The sequence below is a fragment of the Mercenaria mercenaria genome, chromosome 1 (genome assembly GCF_021730395.1).
Source record: "Mercenaria mercenaria strain notata chromosome 1, MADL_Memer_1, whole genome shotgun sequence".
NCBI classification, from domain to species: Eukaryota; Metazoa; Mollusca; class Bivalvia; order Venerida; family Veneridae; genus Mercenaria; species Mercenaria mercenaria.
The window spans coordinates 105,764,650-105,786,712 of record NC_069361.1 but is presented as its reverse complement, the minus strand read 5'-3'; the positions used below and the strand labels follow the sequence as shown (position 1 = coordinate 105,786,712).

At 37.4% G+C, this 22,063-nt stretch overlaps 2 protein-coding genes across 2 annotated transcripts in view; one reads left to right on the top strand and one right to left on the bottom strand.

Moving 5' to 3' along the window:
• Positions 1 to 763: 763 nt before the first annotated feature.
• LOC123527625 (serine/threonine-protein phosphatase 6 regulatory ankyrin repeat subunit B-like) lies at positions 764 to 6,296 on the bottom strand. Its single transcript, XM_045307230.2, has 2 exons — positions 6,140 to 6,296; positions 764 to 2,723 (listed from the first exon to the last, which is right to left on the bottom strand). Exons 1-2 carry the CDS (start codon positions 6,145 to 6,147, stop codon positions 920 to 922), a joined length of 1,812 nt encoding a protein of 603 aa, XP_045163165.2. The 5' UTR covers positions 6,148 to 6,296; the 3' UTR covers positions 764 to 919.
• Positions 6,297 to 6,427: 131 nt separating this feature from the next.
• The window catches only part of LOC123527637 (cell death regulator Aven-like), a 36,646-nt gene continuing 21,010 nt past the window's right edge, over positions 6,428 to 22,063 (top strand). The window contains exon 1 of the mRNA XM_045307240.2: positions 6,428 to 6,799. Coding sequence (XP_045163175.2) covers positions 6,614 to 6,799 — 186 coding nt within the window. The 5' untranslated portion in view covers positions 6,428 to 6,613. The remainder of the gene's footprint in view (positions 6,800 to 22,063) is intronic.

Below are 22,063 nucleotides of genomic sequence, written 5' to 3'. Positions count from 1 at the left end.
TTCCGAAGTACGCTTGACATTTACAGTGGGTATATGATCTTGTGTCGTATTCTCATGATTGTGTCATTGTAGCTAGGTTATTGTTTCGAGTTCCAAAAGTGTATTATTCTGTTGTTGTATACCCTACTTTAGTCCTTACATTATTCTCCGCAGTTATGCATATGGTATATGCATTACATGGAACGACTGAGTGAGATTCGCAAGCAGTGTAACAGATATTTCAAAATTATTAACTAGAACTAGCAAACAGCTCAACGCAAGATAATATTTCTATGGCATCTATCCGTATCAAAAAACTGCCTGTAATGCTGTATTAATGAATAAATGCAACATTGTCTAAATGAAAGTAATGATCTGTCTGAGTAACTAATCTAGCTGTGTCTGTGTACTTGTTTGAGCTTTTTGATGAAATGTATACAGATACAGCAAAATATTCAACAATTAAGCTGATTATATGTGACAAGTCAATATCTGAGCCGTGCCATGGGAAAACCAACATAGTGGGTGTGCGACCAGCATGGATCCAGACCAGCCTGCGCATCCGCGCAGTCTGGTCAGCTCCATGCTGTTCGCTTTTAAAGTTATTGGAATTGGAGAAAAACTGTTAGCGACACAATAAGAGCCTGACCAGACTGCGCGGATGCGCAGGCTGGTCTGGATCCATGCTGGTCGCATACCCACTATGTTGGTTTTCCCATGGCACGGCTCATCTGTTTGTTATGTCACAAGCAATTCAGCACGAGACCACGTGATCAGTAAAAGGTTCAAAAACATTTTCGTATTAAAATTGTTCATTTCATTAATTATTTTGAGTTAACAGAAATGTGTATTTGAATGATACTGAGATTGTTTGTAAACCATAATGCCATTATGTTGGAACTAAAACCTTTAATTTTACCAGAATATCTGTGCATGCAACCTACTCAAACTCCATGTCATCGTACATCAAATAATTTGCTATTGGTTTTGGAATTTGTATTGAACTAATGTCTTCAATTCTTCTGCATTTTGGTCCAAGGCTTTTTCTAACAGTTTTTCTACACAGAGACTTCAATGGAGTTGGTTCCTCGATTAGAGATACCAGGCAAGACTTTGTGGTCGCTTGCAATTGTTGAATACATTCCATATTTGGTTTCATCATGAAAAGACAATTTAAAGCAGTCTCACAATAAACCCCTACTAAATATTTAATTATCTGTGTCTTCTGTTTGTGAACCGCATGCTCAAGCGCGTTACATGGTCTGCAAGAGTCGCTTAGTGTTGATTTCACGTCAAACCGGCAACCAGCATTCGTTAAAAGTTTAATAACCTCAATATTTCCCGAATCCACAGCGAACCAAAGAGGTAATGTTCCCCCGTCGTCTTCAATGTCCGGATTAGCACCATGTTCTAAAAGAATTTGAACAAGATGAGGGGAATTATTGAAAACTGCTTCATTTAGCGCAGTCATCCCATGCAAACCGCGGCTATTCACGTTGGATTTACACTCTAAAAGATACAATGAGGTCTTTCTGTGTTTGCTTTTTATTGCACTAATAAGCGGTGTGAGCCCATCTCTATTCTTTTTCTCAATGTCAAACCCACGGCGAACTAGCTCTTGGCAACATGCAACACTTCCGCTTGCGGCTGCGCAATGGATCAACGAATTCTGGTTATTTGGTTCTTTATCCAAATCAGCTCTCTGGTCGATGAAAAATGATACAAGCGGAGTATGACCTTTTGATGCAGCTACGAAAATAGGAGTATTACCCATCGAGTCTTGAGCATCAATAAAGCAACCGACCTGAAGCAGCCGCCGACAACATTGTAAATGGCCCCGTTCGGCCGCCAAATGGAGGGCTGTCCGCTTGTTGTATGCAGCCATCTTGACGTTACATTTCTTTTCAACAAGTAAATCAATAACACTGACATGTCCATTCATAGCAGCCATCATAAGTGGGGTAAACCGACGAACTTCCTGTGCATCAATTTCTGCCCCAGCCGTCAACAGCAGACGACAACATTCGAGGTCGCCATGTTGAGCGGCAAAATGTAAAGCGGTGCAGCCACTGTGACTTGTTTTATTTACTTCACATCCTGTAGCAAGGTAAAGCTTTAAAAGTTCAACATACCCTTTTTCCGCAGCTGATATCAACGGCGTGTTCCCAAAAGAATCGTCCTCTTCGAAGTCTGCCTTTGCACCAACAAGAATTTTACATATTTGCAAGTGACCATTTTCTGTTGCACAATGCAATGCCGTGCGGTCCAGATATCCTCGGCGTCTAACAACCGCTTGATGAGCTAGTAAATACTTAACAAGACTAGTGTAACCATTGCAACATGCTAAAATTAGCGGTGTATCATCTAAACCATTTCTAGCATTGATATCGGCGCCAGCTTTGACAAGAAGACGACAACATTCGAGGTAACCATTGTCTGAAGCTAAATGTAAAGCCGTGGACTGTTCCGTTCCATATCGGACCATCAAATCACAATCCCACAGGATCAAAAGCTCTACAACAACTGTATGACCATTAGCAGCGGCAGACGTTAATGCATATGCTCCGTCACGACCCGGAATATCCGGTGATGCTCCCGCCTCAAGAATCGCAGCCGCACAGTCCGCGCGACCTTTCGCCGCCGCCGATATCAAGGTATTTTGCAAAATTTCAGGCGTACACTGTGCATCTTTCGCTAACTGCCGTACCAGTTTCACTTCGTTTTTATCTACCGCATTTTCAAGTCTGAAATACAAAAGACATACTTTATTGCCTGATCTATAAAATTTATGGCAGGTGATATGTAATAACAAACATTACATTATGTTAAGAGATTTTGAAGATTTTTCCACCGCGAGAGGCCTCTTTCACTTCAGGTATAAAACATAACTTTCAAACAGATCTCTGTTAGTTAAAATATTTACGTTGGCCTAAAAGAACGTAGTTGGAATCAAATCAAATATACTGAACAGCAAAAGAAATTATCCTGCTTTATAACTGGGGTATTTTGTTTTTAAAAACACTTTAATTTATAAATCACTTGTGTTTTTCATATCACAGCACACTTGAAGAACTTCACGGGTAAAATTTTAACAAATCAATCAACCGTGAAGTCAGTAGTCCCACAATAGCCGTTTTGCACGAAATTCACGTGCGCCTGCAATTAACAATTTTCTTTGTGAAATTTTATTGCCATTGGAAATATTGATAATTGGCTAACTCGAAAAACAGCATAAAGTTTAAAAAATATTGTTGGTTGCACCGCACGACTGAATCAAATTTAGCGCGAGCGCCCAGTTGGGTTGTTACAATGCAACTGACGCGCAGAAGATATAGCCTTTCAAACGGCTATTGTGGAACTACTGACTTCACGGCTGATTGATTTTTAAAAATTTATCACGTGAAGATCTTTAAGTGTAATTTTGGTATGAAGAGACAATTCAAATTTGAAAAATTAAATTTTTATTTCAAAATATACCAGTTATACATCTGGATAGTTTCTTTTGCTGTTTAGTATAAATTATGCAGTCCGGGTAGACCCTGAAATAATTATTCAAGGCAATATATAAAGTATAACTGACAGAGTGGTACAAAGATATGCATTTAAAACACAAGTGATATATAACGTTACTGGCATGAACCAATGTGAATAGCAAGATAACAGATGATAAGCGAAATGCTATATCGTGTTTGTTTTTATGTGTACATGAAGTTAATGTAGAAAACAGGTTTTGATACACATTGCCAAACATGATGAGAGGTACGATAAAAAAACTTTTAGTTACCTGAGAAAAGTATTTTATGTTAGGGGAACTCTTAAATGAATATAGTTTGAAAATATTTCTCTTCCATTACTAACTCTACCTTCCGCAAAAACGAAATTTTTACTTGAAAGCGATTCCAAAGTAAACTGCTTGATATTTATTGTCTGCCAGTTTACCTGCTGGTAAATCTATTGAAACGCACACACTTTTTTAATTTCATAGAATTTAGCGGGATCTAGGGCAAGGTCTTTAAGAATCCATTAACAGTAAACATTAATTAAAGGCAGTTGCCATAAAATAAACAGAGATCTTCTTACTGACTTTGATATACTCCATCAAAAATGTTTACTTGGACAACTGTTTGGGCACCATTTCAGCAGGTGATTTATATATCGCACAGTCGTTAAGAAATAACATTTCAACAGCATGATTTTTATCACGCAGTTGTTGGGAAATAACCAGCTCTTAAGGCCTCCAGAAAATCGCAATTTTGATTTGTACGATGTCCCCTCCCGTCTCTATTTTCTATATTAATTTTGAACTGCTATTATTTTGGCAGCAAGTTTTATTGCGGAATTCTGGCCAAATAGTTAATTAAACGCTGACCAGCTAACTCTGATACCCTGTTTCTCCAGCTATCATAACAAACAAACATCTTTCGACGTGAATTTCAAACTGCGTTCCTGTATCGATTCCACAGGGGAAAAAAAAACACTGAGAAACTTAGCAGAATACTGCGCGTAGCTTCTAGAACGTGAGCAGTATAACGTGCATTTTCCTCCCAAAATTTGGTAATCAATGGCCTTGGTGTCGGTGTCGTCCTAATAGTATAATAATGGAAACGGTGGCGATGATAAAAATCTTTAACATTATAACATAAATTAATGTTCTAATTAAATCCTGTCTGCATGACTACACATGCAATATCCATTTATATACATGTACTACGGAGATTTAATCTATTATAATGATAATACTAGCTTGCACACTAAAGTTTTTTTTAATGAAGATGATTTTATAAACAAACATAGCTACTAACCAAAATAAAATATAAAAGGAATTCATTTTCAGGCTTTAAGTGCGAGCTTAATGGCTCTGCAAAAGATTTGCTTCTGCTCGTTATATCTGCGTATCGAACAACGATACTAATTATAGAAATTAACACTCAGACTGGCAAGTCATCATTTGGCTTACGTGTCAACCATCTAAATAATATACAAACTTGAAACCGAAAGAGTCAGGTAAATATACATCCATTAGAATGAAAATACAATCTATTCATTTAAAGGAAATGTGGAAATACGGAAAGTAACAACATTTAGGTATTATTTAGTTTCGGACATGTTGTTATTAGTTGGACCTATAGTTTTTCATAAACATTTCAATACGTTTCAATTTCCGTGACATGCAGAAAACATGCGTATTAAACTGTATTTACTTGTATGAATGCCAACTGTTCTACAATAGGACTGCGATTAAATACACTCGTGCAGATTATACATGATTGAAATAACCTTGCTTTTAAAATGTATGTTATATATATCATTATAAAGCCGAAAACGTAGTGATTTAAATCACGTGTTACATTTTTTTTTTCATTTCATGCCCCAGTATGTATCAATACCTGGACATTGTTTATGTTTTAAAAAGAAAACAACATTTTTGGACCAGCAAATAGAGGTCTAATAAAGTGCTGCATGACAGGCCAGTTTAATCTTTACATTTAACTGTACACAGCTGTCTTCGCGATACTGCTGGAATTCTATTGTGAAAATATACATGTACATCTTTTAAACCGCTACATATAACACAGAAACAGGACAATTCTTCTTGTTTATCATTTAACGTATTTTATGTGAACGACCTTAATGATATATATATATATATATATATATATATATATGTAAGGACCTTTCATTTGATTTCTTAATTACGTAGACCTAATCAGACTTAACTATATCTTAATCGATCATTACCGTGTTATGCCTATTTATAAATAAATGATAGCAGCAATTACGTGTCCGTGTACCTATCTACATTCTAATTTTATGTGTTCTTAATTATAGCGATAATAAGGTCACATAATTTTACGACCTATCTGACAATGTTCAGTCAAATGTATATACTACATACACAATGTCATGTCATAAAAATATACATTCCTTACATAAATTATACATAGCATGCACTTAAAAGGCTTTAAAAAGCTGAAAACCGCAGCAAATGCAGCTTCCTTTCAATTGTAAGCTCTACTTAACGTTTTTACAAGGATTCCAGCGTGCAGTTAGTAGATAGTTAAGATATGCAGTATCGATTAAGCAATACAGGCCTTCGTTTAACACATGTACATTTATATCTAATACCAAACTTGCAAATATATATGTAAAAATGTCTTACTCCGACATTGCAAATGGTGAATATAATTCTGTTCATTCCCAAAAATCCATTTCAAGCTGTATCCCTAGCTGAAACTAGTTCACTAGGAGAAAAAATAGATCAAAACAATTTTAAGATAACAGACTTCCTAGTCACGTGATCAAAACAAAAACTTTGATCAATAACAGAGGCAAGTAATAATACTCGTTCAAATTGGATTTGCTTCCCTTTGACCGCATTCTTTGTGATCTCCCAAATGATAAAGGAATATGAAAACAAATAAACCAATTAACAAAAATTGACAGCCATGCATGCTAATATCTGGCACACATAGTGAATATATCTTAACAATAATTTTGTTATGCCGAGTGATTTTCTTATAGGACCTCTATCAGTGAACCGCTAGGTCATTTGACTACGGTTTCTGTACCGGATACCGGAGGATGTACCCTCCCGGTGTACGGGTATGTTTATTATCAGCTGAATAGTGACATTATGCGACCTGACGAACACAAGAAGAAAAAGAATGCACAGTACAAGAAGAAACATGGAATGTCAGAAAAAGAGAACAAGACTGAAGCGAAGTCTAAAAGCAGTGCTCAAGACAAGAAAGATAAACCTTCAAATGTTAAAGGAGACGATTCCAAAGCGCAACACTCGGACAAAAATATCAAAGTGAAAGTAGGCAAACAAATTTATGCTTTAAGAGAGCTGGCTTAATTATCATGGACAGTAAAAGACATTATTTATATATTTTATATTTCCCAGTTAGTCAAAATAATGGGACATTTCGGGACAGCATGGTAAATTTTGACTGTCGCTGACGCATCGCGTTGAAACTTCTGCATAATATTTCTGTTGGCAGTGGCTAGAGAAGATAAGATGAGATAAATTTTATTTTAAGTTGGAAAGACTAAGAAACAAAATAACATAAGCGACAAGCGATTTTTAACAGGAATTGGTTCCCTAGACAGCGTACTTATTCGTCCGGAACCGGTTCTCTAGCCAAAGTACCGTGCATAGGCTAGGGAACCAGAATTTTATTTCTATGCATAAAGCTGCCGAAGTTCACTTTGTTTCTTTTGATAATTATCATGCATGTTATTATCTTAATTAATTTTACCATATCAGCAAGCCATACTCGTGCATTTGTCTGCGTTTTCTTTATCACCAAAAGTGTACTCGCCGCATACTGTCTGCCATATTGGTGTAGTGGTTGTAGGTATATAAGGCCACTTCCAACAGCCTTGCTGTTGGGTTAACCCTTTAGTGACGTGGTTAGAGTGTGTCCGCCTTCAGATCACGAGGTCCGGGGTTTGATCCCCAGTAGAGTCCGTGGTATTTTACTACAATGGCGACGAGGATGTTTGACGGATTCATGCATTTGGATGAGGCTAGAAACTGATAGGAGGTTTAGTTGATGCCTCAGGCTGGAAACTGATAGGAGGTTCAGTTGATGCCTCAGGCTAGAAATTGATAGGCGGTTCAGTTGATGCCTGGTCCTTCAATGTTAGAGAGGAGAGGAGTGTAGTGGTTGTAGGTATATAAGGCCACTTTCAACAGCCTTGCTGTTGGGTTAACCCTTTAGCGACGTGGTTAGAGTGTCCGCCTTCAGATAACGAGGTCCGGGGTTCGATCCCCAGTAGAGTCCGTGGTATTTTACTACATTGGAATGATATAAACTAGTACAAATTAATGGGGAAATCAGAACAAGCCGAAATAAACTTGAAATTTAAACTTAAAAGGTACAATACAATCAAAGAAACAGTTAAAACAAATCAAAGAGCTATTAAAATAAACAGGTCGGCAACTTGAAAGGCATATAGATTAAATCTCGCCAACATCCCGTGACAACTGAATGAGATCTCGTTTCCGTATGAAAAAATAAGGCAGAATCCGCTCTGAATTAAAGCGTATTAAGGGCGTAATCCTGCTAAAATGGATATTCAAAGGCGGACTATTGGCAAACATGGATTATTCTAAAAATTACGTTTAACAGGAAGGCGGAGTTTTTCTTAAATTCTGGTTGATAATGCTTTTCAGAAAAAGGTGCTTTCTCACTAGGCGGAATTTTCAGATAAAATAAGGGGAAATTTTGAACTTAGAAAAAATGGCTTTACTAAGATAAGGCAGAATTTTGGAAGGTGGTAATTTTATATCAATTAATTTGAAATAGGATCACTGTAAGGGTCCAGTGAGTTTATTACATCCAGATGTTGTGACTCCTGTTTAGAGAGAAAGCACTTTCTGAAGGCATTTATATGCATGGGATGTTGTTAGTTAAGTAGACTAGACTAAGTCAGTAATAATCAGTAATTCATGACATGTCCAAATTGCTATAGTTAGTGAAGGTTAAATAACTTTTAATTTTTTCAAGAAATGTTCATAATATTAAGTCAGTATTATTGTGCATTTGCTTCAGTAATTTTGTTATTAATTTAAGCCACAGCTGATATATTTGTAAAATTGAAGCTGTCTTATTAATAAATTGTATTTGGCAAAGCAAAATGAATCTAGTGAAATGTGAAAAGCTTCATGCTCAAGATAAATACTAAGGGTATTTTTTTATGTTTTACTTAAGGCGGATTTTATTCCGGTCAAGCTTTTCTGGGTATTGTTTTCCCGCCTAAGCAGAGAATATCAGACTGAATATTTTCCTGCTTAAACATTTCTACGCCAATTTAGGCGGTTTCCACCTTACTAACAGAAAAAAATTTCCATATTTCGAGCCCTATTCTCCCTAAGGTCTCCCTAAGGCTGAATTATTACGCTTAATAGCAATATAAGATGGAAACGGCTTTATTTTTCTGGGCGGTTTCTGCCTAAAGTATGGGCGTACTTTTTCGTACGGGTATTATTATTATTGTCATTATTAATATTGTTATAATAACTCTTCTTATTATTATGTACAACGCCATTGAATATATCATTGTATAAAAATAGGCATTTAATCAAATTATTCAATGTTCCCACGAAACATCCGTTTTGGCCTAAACCTTGAAATTTCTTGCCAACAAAATTAAATGATTTTACAGTAAAATGAAAGTTTGTCAAAATCAGTAGTGGCGCAACAGATAGAAGAGGAGTTTTGTGTTGTCATCTTGTTGTTAGAGTGCGTTTAATTACATAATAAATTATGTGCCACCAACTGACCAGATACCGCGTAGTACACAGTTTATATGCATATTAAAATGAAATGATTTGTAAGTAACGGTGTTTAAATATAATGATTTTATTCCAAAGTTGGAAAATGAATTACTATAGGTAAAAATCTTGTATTTCACAAAATTTGGTTTCTCGATTAATTTCATGTTCTTATTAAAACTGATTTGATAAGTTCCAATGTTTGAAATTGTATGAAGCAAAACAGTGTTGTTGTAAAGGATCTTTACTAGAAAACAATTGATCATATGTTCAAAGAGATGTTTCAATTTTTCTTATACATTCAATTGCCCATCTAACAAATAAGCTCCTTTTGCAACGAGATCTCGAATAACAGACTAGTGTTACATCGTTGCTAATCCATACTATACAATTGTCATAAGGTATACAAATGTCTTTCAGATACCATATATTTATGTCTCCCCCAGGAGACATATTGTTTTTGCCCTGTCCGTCCGTCCGTCCGTACATCACACTTCATTTCCGAGCAATAACTGGAGAACCATTTGACTTAGAACCTTCAAACTTCATAGGGTTGTAGGGCTGCTGCAGTAGACGACCCCTATTGTTTTTGGGGTCACTCTGTCAAAGGTCAAGGTCACAGGGGACCCAGAATGTTGAAACTTCATAGGATGATTGGTCATAAAAAGTAGATGACCCCTATTGATTTTGGGGTCACTCCATCAAAGGTCAAGGTCACAGGGGCCTGAACATGGAAAAACCATTTCGGATCAATAACTAGAGAACCACTTGACCCAGAATGTTGAAACTTCATAGGATGATTGTACATGCAAAGTAGATGACCCCTATCGATTGTGGGGTCACTCCGTTAAAGGTCAAGGTCACAGGGGCCTGAACATTGAAAACCATTTCCGGTCAGTAACTTGAGAACTACTTGACCCAGAATGTTGAAACTTCATAGGATGATTGGTCATGAAGAGTAGATGACCCCTATTGATTTTGGGGTCTCTCTGTCAAAGGTCAAGGTCACAGGGGCCTGAACATTGAAAACCATTTCGGATCAATAACTAGAGAACCACTTGACCCAGAATGTTGAAACTTCATAGGATAATTGTACATGCAAAGTAGATGACCCCTAACGATTTTGGGGTCACTCTGTGAAAGGTCAAGGTCACAGGGGCCTGAACATTGAAAACCATTTCCGGTCAGTAACTTGAGAACCACTTGACCCAGAATGATGAAACTTCATAGGATGATTGGTCATGCAGAGTAGATGACCCCTAACGATTTTAGGGTCACTCTGTTAAAGGTCAAGGCCACAGGGGCCTGAACATGGAAAACAATTTCCAGTCAATAACTTGAGAACCTCTCGACCCAGAATGTTGAAACTTCATAGGATGATTTCATGCAGAGTAAATGACCCCTATTGTTTTTGGGGTCACTCAGTTAAAGGTCAAGGTCACAGGGGCCTGAACATTGATAACCAGTTCCGATCAATAACTTGAGAACCACTTGACCCAGAATGTTGAAACTTCATAGGATGATTGAACATGCAGAGTAGATGACCCATATTGATTTTGGGGTCAGTCTATTAAAGGTCAAGGTCACAGCGGCCTGTTCATGTAAAATCATTTTTTGGAAATAACTTGAGAACCACCTGACCTACAATGTTGAAACTTAATAGGATGATTGGACATGCAGAGTAGATGACCCCTATGTATTTTGAGGTCACTTTATCAAAGGTCAAGGTCACAGAAGCCTGAACAGTGACTTGAGAACCACTAGGCCAAGAGTGTTGAAATTTAGCGGGATGATTGGACATGCAAAGTAGATGATCCCTATTGCAGCCAACCATCAGTGTCTCTTTGACTTTCGCTCCTGACCCCTATTGACTTCTTGCCTATAGGACTTTGCATTGGGGGAGACATGCGCTTTTTTACAAAAGCATTTTCTAGTTATTTATACATTAATGTGTCAGACTCGTCTGAAAATGCTGTAATCTGTTTGAGACGATTAAAATCATACTTCGGTATGTATTCACACAAAATTTTGTTTGCAGATAAGTATTGATATCTTAAGTAAATAACTGAGGTAAAGTTTATGTAAAGTGTTTGTTTATTATAGTGTCACCCCTACTGAAAGGGCCAGCCATGTTGGCTTATGAGACACCTATATACATTGAACAGCATTACTTCCCGATTCCTATTTTTAAATGCCAGGCACCTGAGGCAGGTAGGCAATCGGTAACCATTATTTAACTAGCTGGCGGCTCACCAACCAGTCTCTCTTCAGTAACAAGTCCCGCCTCAGACAGGGCTCGAACCTTCAACCTCCCGATTGCTGGGCAGATGCCTTATCCATTAAGCCACCGCAGCTTGGTAATATCAGTTATATTAAACCATCATACTTATTCAATAAGAAATTGATTAACTGTATTTTGCTTTTTAGCTCACCTGTCACAAAGTGACAAGGTGAGCTTTTGTGATCGTGCGGCGTCCGTCGTCCGTCCGTCCGTGCGTGCGTGCATCCGTCCGTAAACTTTTGCTTGTGACCACTCTAGAGGTCACATTTTTCATGGGATCTTTATGAAAATTGGTCAGAATGTTCACCTTGATGATATCTAGGTCAAGTTCGAAACTGGGTCACGTGCCAACAAAAACTAGGTCAGTAGGTCTAAAAATAGAAAAACCTTGTGACCTCTCTAGAGGCCATATATTTCAAAAGATCTTCATGAAAATTGATCAGAATGTTCACCTTGATGATATCTAGGTCAAGTTCGAAACTGGGTCACGTGGGGTCAAAAACTAGGTCAGTAGGTCTAAAAATAGAAAAACCTTGTGACCTCTCTAGAGGCCATATTTTTCATGAGATCTTCATGAATATTGGTCAGAATGTTCACCGTGATGATATCTAGGTCATGTTTGAAACTGGGTCATGTGGGGTTAAAAACTAGGTCAGTAGATCTAAAAATAGAAAAACCTTGTGACCTCTCTAGAGGCCATATTTTTCATGAGATCTTCATGAATATTGGTCAGAATGTTCACCTTGATGATATCTAGGTCAAGTTCGAAACTGGGTCACGTGGGGTCAAAAACTAGGTCATTAGGTCTAAAAATAGAAAAACCTTGTGAGCTCTCTAGAGGCCATATTTCTCAATGGGTCTTCATGAAAATTGATCAAAATGTTCAGCTTGATGATATCTAGGTCAAGTTCGAAACTGGGTCACGTGGGGATAAAAACTAGGCAGGGCCCACGCTGTCGTTCGCCACTCGAGCCATTTGGCGAATCTGCGATGAAAGTGGCGAAGAAAAATCGCGAGTGGCGAAAATGAAAAAATCTTCGTAATTTGGACTGCCATTTTGTTTCAGACGTTCTAAATCGTAACCTCCGAGAAATTATGTTAAAAAGAAAAAACAACAGTTGACTGGTTCCGATAATTTTACCTTGTAAAATTAACTTATTACGGGATAGTACTACCCAGTCTGCGTTCACTTTACATATAACAATGTGACACTGTAATAAACATCTTGACACGCGAGGAGATGCAATTTGCAATCAATAAGCAACCAATTTTCGGGTTAAAATAATCTTTTTGTTTTGTTGTCATTACGGCAGATTAAATGATTGATGCCTTTAATTTCCATGGATGAAATAATTAATAAATAAATCGGCAAAATAATGAATGGTTTGATGAATTTTTTAACGTTGTCGCCACCATCAGACAGTATCTTAGTCACAGGTCCAGTGTATTTTTTGTTTAATATAAAAATCCATTTTTTTAAAACACAAATATACTTTTTTTATGTTAGTCAAATGAAAAAAAAATGATGACAAAAAATCTAGTCACAATATCATACACGACACTGTGACCGGATTTTTGTCATCCTTTTTTTTTCATTTGACTAACATAAAGAAAGCATATTTGTGTGAAAAAAGGTTGTTTTTTTATATTAAACAAAGAAAAAAAATACACTGGACCCGTGTCCATGATCTTAGTAAGTAATTAGTAAAGGTGTTTGCCATGTTTTTTGAATGTCTTTAAAAGATAGGAATGGATTTGAAATGTAATCCTGTATCAGTTACCAACACAGAAGATAATAGGTAAGGGTAGATTTATCTGAAGCACAGAGCACCAAAAACACAGCCCTCCAGGCCATGCATTTACATAGTAGGCCCACAATAAAAAGAAGCTGTAATATTTCAGACAGGTTGCTTCAACATCCAACAACATTTTAAAATACAAAACTTGCTTTAGAGGTATACCCACTTTCATTTAAAAGTCCCCCTATATAGCTAGAATATCACCATTTGCTTATGGGAAGTAACAAAAAATTTCAACGCGCCGCGGGAAGGGAAACCTCTCCAGCACCCTCCCTACCATTCCCAAGAAAAAAGGTGGCTCCAACTTTTTCCAGCCCAGTGTGGGCCCTGCTAGGTCAGTAGATCTAAAAATAGAAAAACCTTGTGACCTCTCTAGAGGCCATATTTTTCATGAGATCTTCATGAATATTGGTCAGAATGTTCACCTTGATGATATCTAGGTCAAGTTCGATACTGGGTCATGTGGGATCAAAAACTAGGTCAGTAGGTCTAAAAATAGAAAAACCTTGTGACTTCTCTAGAGGCCATATTTCTCAATGGATCTTCATGAAAATTGGTGAGAATGTTCACCTTGATGATATCTAGGTCAAGTTCGAAACTGGGTCACGTGCGGTCAAAAACTAGGTCAGTAGGTCTAAAAATAGAAAAACCTTGTGACCTCTCTAGAGGCCATATTTTTCAATGGATCTTCATGAAAATTGGTCAGAATGTTAACCTTGATGATATCTAGATCAAGTTCGAAACTGGGTCACGTGGAGTTAAAAACTAGGTCAGTAGATCTAAAAATAGAAAAACCTTGTGACCTCTCTAGAGGCCATATTTTTCATGAGATCTTCATGAATATTGGTCAGAAGGTTCACCTTGATGATATCTAGGTCAGGTTTGAAACTGGGTCACGTGGGGTCAAAAACTAGGTCAGTAGGTCTAAAAATAGAAAAACCTTGTGACCTCTGTAGAGGCCATATTTCTCTATGGATCTTCATGAAAATTGGTGAGAATGTTCAGCTTGATGATATCTAGGTCAGGCTCGTAACTGGGTCATGTGCCCTCAAAATCTAGGTCAGAAGGTCGAAAAATAGAAAAACCTTGTGACCTCTCTAGAGGCCATATTTTTCACGAGATCTTCATGAAAATTGGTGAGAATGTTCACCTTGATGATATCTAGGTCAAGTTTAAAAAGTGGGTCACGTGCCTTCAAAAACTAGGTCATTAGGTCAAATAATAGAAAAACCTTGTGACCTCTCTAGAGGCCATATTTTTCAATGGATCTTCATGAAACTTGGTCAGAATTTTTTATCTTGATGATATCTAGGTCACATGTGCTCAAAAACTAGGTCACTTTGTCAAATAATAGAAATAACGACGTCATACTCAGTTCAACACTGGGTCATGTGGGGATAGGTGAGCGATTCAGGACCATCATGGTCCTCTTGTTTACAAAATTTTGACCTTTTTCTGGCTTAGCATTTTTTGTGAAGCTTTTGTATGTTAGCTAGTATCTCTAATGGGAATGGATTGAGTCTTATCACATTTGTTCACTGTGATGATCTGACATGCTCTTGCTCACTCATTCAGCCCAGCTGAGAAAATTTCAGAGGTTTCCATGGAGGTCCCGACTCCGGAGTATTCGGACAAACTTTCAGGAGTTGGATATGGAATATACTGCGGAAAAATATCCAGGGATTTCCAGAGTACTTTCCATGGACAATTTTCTGGAGTGATTCCACGGACGTCCGTGAACCATTGTCCGGAGTTATTCCTTGGACGTCATGATGGACAATTTTCCGCAGTGGTCATAATTAACCCTCTTATTTTTTAGCTCACCTGGTGAGCTTTTGTAATCGCCCTGTGTCCGTCGTCCGTCCTTCCGTCGTCATCAACAATTTGACTGTTAACACTCTAGTGGTCACAATTTTGGCCCAGTCTTAATGAAACTTGGTCAGAATGTTACTCTCAATAAAATCTTGGACGAGTTTGATATTGGGTCATCTGGGATCAAAAACTAGTTTACCAGGTCAAGTCAAAGGAAAAGCTTGTTAACACTCTAGAGGTCGCGATTTTGGTCCAATCTTAATGAAACTTGGTCAGAATATTACTGTCAGTAAAATCTTGGATGAGTTTGATATTGGGTCATCTGGGGTCATTCGATATTGGGTCATCTGGGGTCAAAAACTAGGTCACCAGGTCAAATCAAAGGAAAAGCTTGTTAACACTCTAGAGGTCACAATTTTGACCTAATCTTAATGAAACTTAGTCAGAATATTACCCTCAATAAAATCTTGGACAATTTCGATATTAGGTCATCTGGGGTCAAAAACTAGGTCACCAGGTTAAATCAAAGGAAATCTTGTTAATAGTGTAGAGGCAACATTTATGAATGTATCTTCATAAAACCTAGTCAGAATGTTAATCTTGATGATCTCAGTGTCCAGTTTGAATCTGGTTCATGTAGGATCAAAAACTAGGTCACCAGGTCAGATCAAAGGAAAAGCTAGTTAACACTGTAGAGGCCACATTTATGACCGTATCTTAATGAAACATGATCAGAATGTTAACTGTGATGATCTATAGGTCATATTCAAATCTGGGTCAGGTGGGGTCAAAAACTAGGTCACTAGGTCAAATCAAAGGAAAAGCTTGTTAACACTCTAGAGGCCACATTTATGACTGTATCTTCATGAAACTTGGTCAGAATGTTAATCTTGATGATCTTTAGGTCAAGTTCAGATCTGGGTCAAGTGGGGTCAAAAACTAGGTCACTGGGTCAAATCAAAGGAAAAGCTAGTTAACACTTTAGAGGTCACATTTATGACCATATCTTAATGAAACTTGGTCAGAATGTTAATCTTGATGATCTTTAGGTCAAGAGGTCAGGTGAGCAATACAGGGCTTTTATGGCCCTCTTGTTTTAATGTTGTTGTTGATTTTGGTTAAATATTTATGATATGTAGGCATAGGAAATAGAGATCAATATAAATGCACCTTTACTAATCTTACAAGGTGTTCTGTATTACAAAAATGCTTCTATTGTGACATTTTGATACAAGCAAAACTGTATTAATTGCACTATTAGTTACTTACTGGTACTTCATGAAGTTCATTTTATTATTGGCTTGTTAAAAGTTAATTTTTTACCATGTGCAAGTTGACAGAATCATAGGAACCATGTTTTGAGGGGTAAATCAAACACAAATGAATAAATCCTTAATGTTTTTGTTGTGCTAAAAGTATGATATTGTGTCTAAAACTGTTTTCATTTTCCTTTCAGTTGTGTAATTGCAAGGGAAGTAAACTAATAGATATCTCTGCTTATAAGTACTAGCCCAAGGCAAGAGTTGTCATTCTTTGTGGATCACAACTTTAAATTAAAAATTAAAACTTCTGTTATTGATATTAACAAAACTATCATAAACTTCACATATGTGAAATCATTTTTGGTTCTTTCAAGGACTTGGAAATCAGTTTCTAGATTTTATTTAATGTATTACTATCATTGAAAATTTTATGGTCTATCTCTATGATATGATTAGAATACACAATCTCTTTGCTACTCCATGATATAATCACCTGCAACACAAGCAATATGTGGTTAACTTGAAGTGCTCTCTTGAGCACTTAATTAGACATTGTGGTTACATTTGTAAGTGATGATGGTTCCTAAATCAAGCAAAGTAATTATTATAATTAATAAAAGTTAATTGAATAGGAAATGTTCACTTGTATATTAATGTATCTGTCTCTGACAAGGCAATATAAAATTAACCTTTGGTTAGTAGATATAGTGCAAACACAATTTTAATTAAAGCCTTATTCCCTGCTGTGAAGTGGAAGGAGGAACATAGAAATGACGTTCATACTCAGGCTTTTTTCCCTTCATAATACGGACTGTTAGTAGGCCTCTTCCCCACGGACGATTTCTTTTTAATCATGCAGTTTTCCTAAAAAATTTACTTTACATCAGTGTTTAGCTCACCTGAGCATGAAGTGCTCAAGGTGAGCTTTTGTGATCGCCCTGTGTCCGTCATCCGTCTGTCTGTCGTCCGTTGTCGTCAACAATTTTACTGTTAACACTCTAGAGGTCACAATTTTGAGCCAGTCTTAATGAAACTCTAGAGGTCACAATTTTGACCCAATCTTAATGAAACTTGGTCAGAATGTTACCCTCAAATCTTGGATGAATTTGCTATTGGGCCATCTAGGGTCAAAAACTAGGTCACCAGGTCGAATCAAAGGAAAAACTTAATAACACTCTAGAGGCCACATTTATAACTGTATCTTCATGAAACTTGGTCAGAATGTTAATCTTGATGATCGTTAGGATAAGTTCGAATCTGTGTTATATGGGGTCAAAAACTAGGTCACCAGGTCGAATCAAAGGAAAAGCTTGTTAACACTCTAGAGGCCACATTTATGATCCTATCTTAATGAAACTTGGTCAGAATGTTAATCTTGATGATCTTTGTTTTTACATTTTTATTTACACAGATTGCACATGTTATACATTTTAAACACTTACAGATATTGTATATTAACAATGTATGTTAGAAAAATGAAAATATAAACATATTGTATAACAATACCTGAATATAACCTTAATATAACCAATATTAATATAGTGTGTCATCTGATATATTTAAAAGTTTTTGTTTGATGATCTTTAGGTCAGGTTCAAATCTGGGTCAGGTGGGGTCAAAAACTAGGTCACCATGTCAAATCAAAGGAAAAGTGTTTTAACAATCTAGAGGCTACATTTATGACTGTATCTTCATGAAACTTAGTCAGAATGTTAATCTTGATGATCTTTTGGTCAAGTTCAGATCTGGGTCATGTGGGATCAAAAACTAGGTCACCAGGTCAAAGCAAGGGAAAAGTTAGTAGAGGCCACATTCATGACCGTATCTTAATGAAACCTGGTCAGAATGTTTATCTTGATGATCTAACACTCTAGAGGACACATATATGACTGTATCTTCATGAAACTTGGTCATAATGTTATCCTTGATGATCTTCATGAAACTTAGTCAAAATGTTAACCTTGATGATCTTTAAGTAAAGTTCAAATCTGGTTCAGGTGGGGTGAAAAACTAGGTCAGCAAGTCAAATCAAATGTAAAGCTTGTTAACACTCTATAGGCCACATTTATGACTGTATCTTCATGAAACTTGGTCAGAATGTTAACCTTGATGATCTTTAGGTCAAGATCAGATCTGGGTCAGGTGGGGTCAAAAACTAGGTCATCAGGTCAAATCAAAGGAAAAGCTAGTTAACACTCTAAAAGCCACATTTATGACCGTATCTTAATGAAACATGGTCAGAATTTTAATCTTGATGATCTTTAGGTCAAGTTTAAATCTGGGTCAGGTTGGGTCAAAAACTAGGTCACCAGATCATAACAAAGGAACAGCTTGTTAGCACAATAGAGGCCACATTTATGACTGTATCTTCATGAAACTTGGTCAGAATGTTAATCTTGATGATCTTTAGGCCATTAGATCAGGTGAGCAATACAGGGCCTTCATGGTCCTCTTGTTTTTATTAGCTCACCTGTCACAAAGTGACAAGGTGAGCTTTTATGATCGCACGGCGTCCGTCGTCCGTGCATGCATGCGTGCTTGCGTCCGTAAACTTTTGCTTGTGACCACTCTAGAGGTCACATTTTTCATGGGATCTTTATGAAAGTTGGTCAGAATGTTCACCTTGATGATATCTAGGTCAAGTTCGAAACTGGGTCACGTGCCCTCAAAAACTAGGTCAGTAGGTCTAAAAATAGAAAAACTTCGTGACCCCTCTAGAGGCCATATATTTCACAAGATCTTCATGAAAATTGGTCAGAATGTTCACCTTGATGACATCTAGGTCAAGTTTGAAACTGGGTCACGTGCCATCAAAAAGTAAGTCAGTAGGTCTAAAAATAGAAAAACCTTGTGACCTCTCTAGAGGCCATATATTTCACAAGACCTTCATGAAAATTGGTAAGAATGTTCATCTTGATGATATCTAGGTCAAGTTCGAAACTGGGTCATGTGCCTTCAAAAACTCGGTCAGTAGGTCTAAAAATAGAAAAACCTTGTGACCTATCTAGAGGCCATATTTCACAAGATCTTCATGAAAATTGGTCAGAACGTTCACCTTGATGATATCTAGGTCAAGTTCGAAAGTGGGTCACGTGCCATCAAAAAGTAGGTCAGTTGGTCAAATAATAGAAAAACCTTGTGACCTCTCTAAAGGCCATATTTTTCATGGGATCTGTATGAAAGTTGGTCTGAATGTTCATCTTGCTGATATCTAGGTCAAGTTCAAAACTGGGTCATGTGCCTTCAAAAACTCGGTCAGTAGGTCTAAAAAGTAGATAAACCTTATGACGTCTCTAGAGGCCATACTTGTGAATGGATCTTCATAAAAATTGGTCAGAATGTTCATCTTGATGATATCTAGGTCAAGTTTGAAAGTGTGTCACATGTTGGCAAAAACTAGGTCAGTAGGTCAAATAATGAAAAAACCTTGTGACCTCTCTAGAGGTCATATTTTTCATGTGATCTGTATGAAAGTTAGTCTGAATGTTTATCTTGATGATATATAGGTCAAGTTTGAAACTGGGTCAAGTGCGATCAAAAACTAGGTCAGTAGGTCTTAAAATAGAAAAACCTTTTGACCTCTCTAGAGGCCATACCCTTGAATGGGTTTTTATGAAAATTGATCAGAATGTTCACCTTCATGATATCTAGGTCAAGTTTGAAACTGGGTCACGTGCCATCAAAATCTAGGTCAGTAGGTCAAATAATAAAAAAACCTTGTGACCTCTAGAGGCCATACTTTTCATGGGATCTGTATGAAAGTTGGTCTGAATGTTCATCTTGATGATATCTAGTTCAAGTTTGAAACTGGGTCAACTGCGGTCAAAAATAGGTCAGTAGGTCTAAAATTAGAAAAATCTTTTGACCTCTCTAGAGGCCATATATTCATGAAAATTGGCCAGAATTTTTATCTTGATGATATCTAGATCAATTTCAAAACTGGGTCAAATGAGCTCAAAAACTAGGTCACTATGTCAAATAATAGAAAAAACGACGCCATACTCAAAACTGGGTTATGTGGGAACAGGTGAGCGATTCAGGACCATTATGGTCCTCTTGTTCCCCTTTGCCCAAATACAAAGCTATTTTTTCCTCCAAAATCACAGGTCTCAGGGTCCCTTGATACTTCTGTATGTGTGTGTGCTTTTACTCCCCCTCACACTCTGCACCCACCCAAATGCATTTTTTATGCCCCCGAAGGTGGGCAAATTAAAATCGCACTATCCGTCCGTGCGTGCAGTTACACTGTCCGTTCATGCGTCTGGTTAATTCTTGTCTGGGCTGTAACTCTTCCATCCATAAAGGGATTTTGAAATCACTTGGCATAAATGTTTACCATAATGAGACGAAGGTCCAAGATGCAAGACCCAGACCCCTAACTGCAAGGTCAAGGTCACACTTAGAGGTCTAAGGTTATCATGGTCTGTTTCGTGTCCGGTCCATAACTCTTCCATCCATGAAGGGATTTTGTAATGTTGGCATAAATGTTTACCATAATGAGACAATGTGTCTTGCGCAAGATGCAGATCCCTAGCTCCAAGGTCAAGGTCACACTTAGAAGTCGAAGGTTAACAGGGTCTGTTTCGTGTCCAGTCCATAACTCTGCCATTCTTCAAGGGATTTTGAAATTACTTGGCATAAATGTTTCTCATAATGAGAGGATGTGTCATGCGCAAGATCCAGACCCCTAGCTCTAAGGTCAAGGTCACACTTAGAAGTTAAATGTTAACAGGGTCTGTTTCTTGTATGGTCTATAACTCTGCCATTGATGAAGGGATTTTGAAATTGCTTGGCATAAATGTTCCCTATAATGAGATGAGGTGTCGCGCACAAGACCCAGACCACCAGCTTCAAGGTCAAGGTCACACTGAGAAATCAAAGGTTTTTCTTGTCTGGTTCATAACTCTGCCATTTATCAGGGGATTTGAAAATAATTCGAAACAAATGTTAACCATATTGAGAATGTGTGTCAAGCTTATGACCCGGGTCTCTTAGGTCAAGGTCAAGGTCACAAAATGGTGTTTGATTTTTTTAACGCATTCTTGGGCACGCTTCGGGGGCATTTGTCACCAATAGTGACAGCTCTTGTTAACTTTAAGTTTCTCATTTTTGTTGAGTTTCTTATGTTTATTTTTACTGTCTCTTTAGTATCCTGTCATCTGTCGCACCTCACCCTTATATAATTAATTCCTCCCCTCATCCTACCTTCACATCCACATCCACCCCCTCTTTAAAAAAAGTTTTGCCTTTAGTTCTTTGTGTTTCTCAATTGTGTGTCTTCTCTCTCGTCACTCCCACCCCACATCTTCCCACCGTTCACTCAGAAAAAATACATTTCTGTTTTAAGTTTCTTGATATTGTCTCATTATAAGTATCCTGTTAACCTGACCCCCTTCATTAATCCCTCAGCACCCCCACTACCCACAGGATTTATTTTAGTAACTTCTGTGTCTTGATATTCTCTTTTAGTATCCCACTACCACCAAACCAGCCCTAAACCCTCCTTTCCCCACTCTGCCCCCTCAACAGACAAATTAATTTTAGTTTTTGTGTTTCTTGATATTGACACTTAGTATTCTGCCATGCTCATTTCCACAACAAGTTATTTTTATGTTTCCCATAATGAAGCTGAATGTTGTTGAAAATA